Consider the following 7,802-nt stretch of genomic DNA (forward strand, 5'->3'; position numbering starts at 1 on the left):
TAGCTTACTTCCTCTCCCCTATCTATCTATCTTTCTATCTATCTATCTATCTATCTATCTATCTATCTATCTATCCATCTATCTGTCTATCTGTCAATTTATCTATTGAACTATCTATCTATTCCTCTGTCCATCTATCTATTTATCTATCTATTTATTTATCTATCTATCTATCTATCTATCTACCTATCTATCTATCTGTATGTATCTATCTATCAAATGCCTATCTATCTATCAATTGATTTTTTACCTTATCTTATTCATGTTTTTTTGCCTGAAAATCAATGTCAATCAAATTCAGTTTTAATGTGATTTATTATATAAATTTAAAATCTAGCTAGATACTAGACACATGATATAATCATTGCAACTTTAACTTTACAATATATGTTGGAAGACATTTTAGGTCAATTATTTTTATTATTATATGATTCATTGCTGGTAAATTTTCTATAGTCAATTTAAACAAAGTGATATAAATACAATAATATCATATATTATATAATATTAACCCCAAAAGGATTTTTTTTTATCTTCAAAAGTTTAAAACAAATTCGTGTGACTTTTGATGAGGAAGAGATAATTAATTTTTCATTTTTCAAGATTTGAGTTTTAGAAAATGATTACAGCATTAAATCCATAAAGTTTCCATATTGTTTGTTTTCTATGAATGATTTCCAAAATCGAGCAGCTGACATGATGGAAACCGGTTTTGGCACGTGTGACCCAGCTGACTGAATTCCTCCATATTGGGCGCATTCTCCCATATACTTCCCACCATCGCTACACTGCTACCATACATACTTCTAAAACAATCATACGCTAACAAATGGAATTTTTTGGTTACCTAAACTCAAAAGAAGTCGTTGTTCCTCTGTGGGCCCCCAGAACTCAGCCTCTGATTGTCACAAATAGCAAAAATTTGGCACAATTCTGTGAACTTTTTTAAACTTTAGATAAATTTAAACGTTGAACTTGGCTTGGAATTATCTTTCAGACATTTCTTAACAATATCTAACACATGTATGCTAACTTAAATGTCGTTTTCCTTTTCCACAGTTTTATGGATTTCAATGTAACAATAATTTAGGCATTTATCAGAAGCTGCTTTTGTGATTTTCTGTAACAATTAAGGCTTCTTTGAGAGTAATCATAAAATCCTAGAATTGACAATGAAAATTATTTCAAAAATATTAATATATAATTGTTCATATTTCTGTACCTGTACTCAAATTCTTCTGAAGTACTGTTTACAGCCTTCTGTACACTTTGTACGAAAGGTGCCATCTTGCACAGGAATAGTTGTACACAAGAGGTAGTGCTCCCTAGATAAACGTAATTAACAATAAGGAAAATTTCGGCATTTTTATACTTTTTCAATTTTCAGATAGAAAAACAAGAATATCTCCATTATGTTTGAAGATTACAGTTTCCATCGTGAGCAATTTGCTCGAGGTTTGGCAAACTTTAGCGTGGAATTGCGATGTTTTATTCGAAAATCAATTTTGCACAAATGTTGCGAAATTGCATATAATAAAATTTTAAGCAAATTGCATAGTTGCTTTCACATAATATTACGCTATTTGCAGGAACATTTTAAAACACAAAGAGCCGAAAATTTCGGCGTAAACAATTGTATTTCATTATAAAATATACACGTACACCTGTATTATCCTTCAGAGTTTCAATCATATTATCCACTTTATATTATAGAATATACACCTGTATTATCCTTCAGAGTTCCAATCATATTATCCACTTTATATTATAGAATATACACCTGTATTATCCTTCAGAGTTTCAATCATATTATCCACTAATTCTTCATTTAATAATCCCTCCTGTATCTCCCGACCTCGTCTATAATATGAACAAATGATAGAATGTGTAAAGAGTATTCCTTCTAGAATTATAAAAAATAAGAGAGATAGGAATAACTATTTACATTATTTTCAAATAATAAAAGTTGAAAATAAACCAATTATTTATTTCATATAGATAAAAAGTATTACCTTTGAGCCTTGTCAACCAGTTCAGCCATGAAAGGCATCACCCCCTACCAATATATATTAAAATTTAAAAGAATTAAACCACACTTCTACTATAGTATAGTAGTAGTATAACTAAACATGACATTTGAGAGACGATTTAAAAGGCATTGGTTGATCGTTGATTGCTGTTTAAATGCAAAGTTTTAATGACTTTTAAGCTTTTTTGAGAAAACTCACATTGTGGAATGCTTATAGTTTTCGATCTATTTATACTGATATTGTCATTTAATAGGTTAAAAGGTAAAAAGGACTTTTGAGTCTTCTTTTAACTGTTATGGTTAGTGGAACATCACAGTTGTTTTTTGTTGCAATTTTTATGTCATTGTTCTATAATTTGTGATACGCCGTGGAAGCCGGAACAGTTCGGTCGAAGGATTTTTAATATTTTGTTCGTTATACCAACTGACGAAACTGACAAAACTGACGAAACTGTCGAAACTGACGAAACTGACGAAACTGTCGAAACTGACGAAACTGACGAAACTGACGAAACTGACGACACTGACGAAACTGATGAAACTGACGAAACTAACGAAACTGACGAAACTGACGAAACTGTCGAAACTGACGAAACTGACGAAACTGACGACACTGACGAAACTGATGAAACTGACGAAACTGACCATCTGTCCAAACAGACCGAACTGACCAAACTGACCGAACTGACCAAACTGACCATAGAGATTGGAAAATATGAGTTTTTGGCAAAGGCTCAATTCCTTAACATTACGTTTAATATTAAAAACAGATTATTAGCAATATCAAATCTGATAGAAATCCCTAACCCTTTCAAATTAATTTCGAACAAAAGGTATGTATTTTAACATGAACGAACACCATTTCATATTCAGTGTTACAGTAAAAACTTGTATACCTGTTGGGCGAGGGATCTGAATTGAGACACTGTATCTTCTAAAAACAAGATTTTTAAATTGAAAAACATGATAGATGTTCTTTTTTCTGCATAGCAAAATTAATGTGATGTGCGAAAGACTTTGATTTAGGGTTTCCAATTGGACCAATTTGGGTCGGTAATCGCAAGACGGAATTGGATACAAGACTCTTATTTTACGTTACGTGCAAAAAATTCAATACAAAGATTCATAAAATAATCAATTCATAAAAAAATACGTATTTTCATACAAAAGTGGAAACTTTATCCGTGAAAAACAGCGAACTTAAATTTCTACGATCCTACGAGAGCAACTTTTTGTACGTAGCTACTAATTGTTCGTGGCGAACCACAAAAGATGCAGATACAGTGATACAAAAGATGCAGATACAGTGATAACTACAAAAGTCTGGAATAGGATGTCGACTCAATTTGAGACTTATTTAATAATTTACTACGTAATCTATTTGCTCTGTAACAACATTAAATGCACCTAAATAAGAATTGCTTAAATGTCGTCTTCATATTCTACATTTTTCTGGTTCCCACATAAATATATATATATATATATATATTGGTGTTTTAATGTTACCTATTTTCTGTGTAGATCCGACCAGGTAGTCTGCCAACATCTCCCCCAGGAAGGCTAGAATATCAATAGCCATCCGACCCATAGCAGTCTCTTCAATGCCAAATATTGACATCACAGCAGTCAACTGGAAATATTTTGGTTTTTCAAAATTGTTTTTATTTAAATTTTGGCGTATTTTGTTCTGAAACAAAGGAATTGAGTCTTTCCCACAAACTCTGGTTTTCCAATCCCTATATCTTTGCAACCCAATTTCTTGTACCTTATATATTTGAAATTAAGTACACTGTTAGATCAAATAATCTAAGTTTGAAAATCAAAGTTTAACTCCATCAGGTTCCGAAGATACAGGGATTTTAGTTTGTGACAAAAACTCAATTCCTTTCATAAAAAAACAGGCTGTTTTACTTAAAAAAAATTTTCTGCTATATACCGCATCTTTTTTAACATACAGTCCTCGTCTCAAATATCAATACAATGAAGACGACGTTCGATTAAAAATTTTTATTTCTACAAAGCTTGCAAACAGCATGGATACACATTAACATGAAAACAAAACATAAAAGCTATCAACAGTTAATTTACCTTTATTTACTTGTAAACTTATAATTTGAAAGAAGCATATTAGAAATAAAAGCTTGAATAGAAATGACGTTTTCGTTGTATCGAAGTAAACGCCGACCAATGTATCTTTTGAGATTTGTTGCTTTCTATAGCAAGAACATGACAAGAGTTGTATTACAGTTGCAAAACGAATTAAGTGATGATTTTTTTCTTAGAGTAAAAGTTACTTAGGATTTCGTTGACAGTCCTATGTAAAGATAATCTTAAATATTTTCAAAATTGTATTAATGTAAAACTGTATAATTATGAAAAATGCTTACCACACGTTCGATAATTCCGTTTCCGTATCCGGTATCCAGCTCTCCGGTTCTATCCATAGCGTCAAGTCCTCCCTAAAATACAAGATCTCTAAAACTCTCTAAAGGAAGTGAGATTTTGCAACAATCCTGATTTTCTATTTTATGTAATCTGATATTGTAGACGTCTGATATTTCAAACTATGAATTCTGTTCGATCAAATAGTCTAAGTTTAAAAATAAAACACCACCAGTTTGGACAGATATAGGGATTAGACAATTTGATTTTGCTTCTTGAAGTTTAAGCTTGACTATTTTTGTCTTTTAAGTTTTAATGATATTTTAGCAAAAATAGAATAAAGTTTACAACCTCAGTTTTTAAGTTTTGATAAACGCTGTAGCAAAATTAAACAAATGGTTAATTAATCCATATCTTTATAATTACCGAATAAAAATTATAAAATCTAATCAACTCTGCAACTAGGATTTATTATTCTGGAGTTGTTTTAATCCTGGGAGTTGCATGTATAGAGGGTAAAACTAATGATTAACGGGAGATTTTACGATTTTTGAAACACTCCTGTATGCCGAGTCCATAAGCGTCTGATCCAATCAGGTTTCATTCATGTGTTTGGTGTCTCTTCTGAACCAATAGAAATAGTATGGCGGTGACATCTATCTTTCTATCTATCTTATCTTCCAATAAGAGATATGAATCCTTTAATCGGTGCTATCAGTAAATGTAAATATTTACTTCTACTGAAACTATAGTGGAAAAGTGGTACAAAATAATTTTGTACTTTGAAATGGTAATCAGGTAACATATATAACATTAATTGGCAATCAACAACAGATAATTTTCATTTCTTTAGTTTTCAGTAGCTTCCATTTTGTTTACAAACCTGCATTCACTCCCTTTAAAACTTTGCAGAAATGCATTCAAACATGCAACAATAAACTTTATAAAATATAAACCATCTGTTTTTTCTAAATTAAACCGAATTTGACGTCATTGATTGTGTATCCTTAAACTAATTATTTTTTAACTACATTCTTTATAATGGTTCTGTTATTTGACTGACCCCACATTCAAAGATGACAATGCTCGATGAACAACGGTACCCTTGAAACCTTTATCTGATCATTAATATGGGAATATTGTAGGGTTTAAAGAGTTATTTGTTTTCCCGCAGTAGAAATGCGCAAACACTTCTGTTATAGAGAAACTACAATTAAAATAATTAGTTTTGAAAATGATAACATTGACTTCTAAATTATATTTGATTATTAGACAAAGCTTTTAAGATCGGGCATTGCCATCCTTGCATGGAGGGTCATTTACGCATACAGTCCCTTTAATGTTTAAGATAGAAACTATACCTTTAACATATCAGTATAAGATGTTCTTGCTCGACCCATTTCCTCCATTAAGCCACTAAAAATACACAATTTAGAAATGCATTTTATTGATACACATTGAAATTTTGCATACAGTCTGGAATTGTGGCCATCTAACCGAATCACCTATTCGATCAACCTAAAATTTCACAAAATATTGGGTTAAATCACCCTTAGAATCTGTGCAGTATGCACCCAAAAAAATATGTTTTAAGCCCCTTCGTGTGTCACCCATAGATCAATGTAGATTGTCGAAGATATCCATGTTATTTTCAATGGTGTATACATAATATATATATTTTCCAATTACTCTTTTTCAATGGAGTGTCTGGCTAGACGTGGTAGTTGAGCTGAGAGTGCAGTAGGTAGAGTTTTTTGTCTATTTTGTCTAGAAATACTGCACACTCAGCTCAACTACCATGTATAGCCAGACACTCCCTTTAAACTAAAGCTAGAAATACTGCACACCCAGCTCGACTACCATGTATAGCCAGACACTCCCTTTAAACTAAAGCATAGAAATACTGCACACCCAGCTCAACTACCATGTATAGCCAGACACTCCCTTTAAACTAAAGCTGGAAACAAGTGCTTAATGGTTTTAAAAGGAAAAGCTAAGGTGTTTTTTAGCTCAACGCTTGAATGTAATCTGAATCTATGTGAATTAAAATGGGTTTATAAGACCGGCAATCATATTCTCATCTGTTATCAGATGCCAAACTCCCTTGAACTCTTGGTCAAGCAGAGATTTAAACTGCTCTTTTGTATTAAAAGTTACCTTTTTATTCAGTTTTCGTCTTAAATATTATTATTTTAGAGGAATTGAATCTTTGCCACAAACTCAGAATTTCTAATCCCTTTATCTTTTCAACCCGATGTCCCGTTATTTTCAAACTATGATTTCTCTTAGATCAAAACATTTTAGTTTGAAATAAAAAATATTTACTCCATCCGGTTGCAAAGAAATAGGGATAAAAAATTTGAGTTTGTGGCAAAGACTCAGTTAATTCTTTTATTGTTACCTTAATAAAACTCCTGGAGATTGAAGGGGGTATAATGAATCCACCAAACTGTTAAACATATCAAAATAAAATAATTTAAACTTTATAGCATAATTATTTAACATAAATTAAATATAAATATTTTTTTGTTATTTGATTTGATTCCTTAAAAATCTGGCTGTAGATTCAAGTTGATGTGAATTTACTTGATGTAAAACAACTAAACTTAATAATAGAAACTTCATTTTTAACTGAAAAATATGGTTTATTATTTCTATGGATGGTATGGATGGTATGGATGGTATGGATGGTATGGACCATCCCCTCCCACCAGTCTTACATTTCTCACACACATGTTCCAGCATTTATTTTACAGGTAGAAAAAAAAATTATCATCCCCCCTCCCTTACGTACTTTTGTAGAAATCAACATCCCCTGTTTTGAAATTATTCCAAAAGCTTGAGGTTTGGTCAAAGAGAATAGAATATATATTAGAGTGGAATTTAGACAATCCCTCGGTATGAATTTTGTCAGTTCCTTTCAGCCTGAAAGGGAGTTAAATGTTTACAAATCATGTAAATGTTCACAAATTATATGCAGTAGAGTACATTAATACAGTATGTTCCCTAGACTATCCATTTCAATTTCTAATTTTTTAAAGCTGTTAAATAAACTTTATAATGAATTAGGTGAATAAAAAATCATCATTTGTAAAGTGAAAGGCATAAAGTCTATGTGAAATGATCAGTGGTCAATTATGCAACCATGTCATAATTTGGTTTTCTTTTAATAATATTAATTTTATATTTTCTATAAAATAATGTTCCAGGGCATATAGCACAAATATGGAAAGTACACCTGCATTATGGAAACAGTACAACGAAATGGCTGTTTTACACTTTTTTCAAATTCCAGATTTCTCTAAATTATGCTTTCTGCATGTGTTTCATTTAATATCGATTGCACACTATATTAATTGACAATTGGACATGGTTTAATAAAAAACTATCT

At 31.3% G+C, this 7,802-nt stretch overlaps 1 protein-coding gene across 1 annotated transcript; it reads right to left on the minus strand.

Annotated features, from left to right (window-relative positions):
* Positions 1-320: 320 nt before the first annotated feature.
* Positions 321-7,038, minus strand: LOC111718221 (uncharacterized). The gene is made up of 10 exons (XM_023493760.1): positions 6,957-7,038; positions 6,813-6,860; positions 5,773-5,827; positions 4,417-4,488; positions 3,536-3,659; positions 2,926-2,963; positions 2,013-2,056; positions 1,781-1,860; positions 1,223-1,325; positions 321-806 (listed from the first exon to the last, which is right to left on the minus strand). Exons 1-10 carry the CDS (start codon positions 7,034-7,036, stop codon positions 665-667), a joined length of 786 nt encoding a protein of 261 aa, XP_023349528.1. The 5' UTR covers positions 7,037-7,038; the 3' UTR covers positions 321-664.
* Positions 7,039-7,802: the final 764 nt, after the last annotated feature.

Source organism: Eurytemora carolleeae, unplaced genomic scaffold (genome assembly GCF_000591075.1).
Source record: "Eurytemora carolleeae unplaced genomic scaffold, Eaff_2.0 scaffold407, whole genome shotgun sequence".
Taxonomy (NCBI): Eukaryota; Metazoa; Arthropoda; class Copepoda; order Calanoida; family Temoridae; genus Eurytemora; species Eurytemora carolleeae.

Bases quoted from the DNA above. Each gene is read 5' to 3' on its own strand.
- LOC111718221 (XM_023493760.1), bottom strand. From the start codon at position 7,036: ATGAAGTTTCTATTATTAAGTTTAGTTGTTTTACATCAAGTAAATTCA. The intron at 2,057-2,925 runs GTATACAAGTTT...ATATATTGGTAG, and splicing joins TCAGATCCCTCGCCCAACAG to GGGGTGATGCCTTTCATGGC. The intron at 1,861-2,012 runs GTAATACTTTTT...TTCATATTATAG, and splicing joins CTGGTTGACAAGGCTCAAAG to ACGAGGTCGGGAGATACAGG.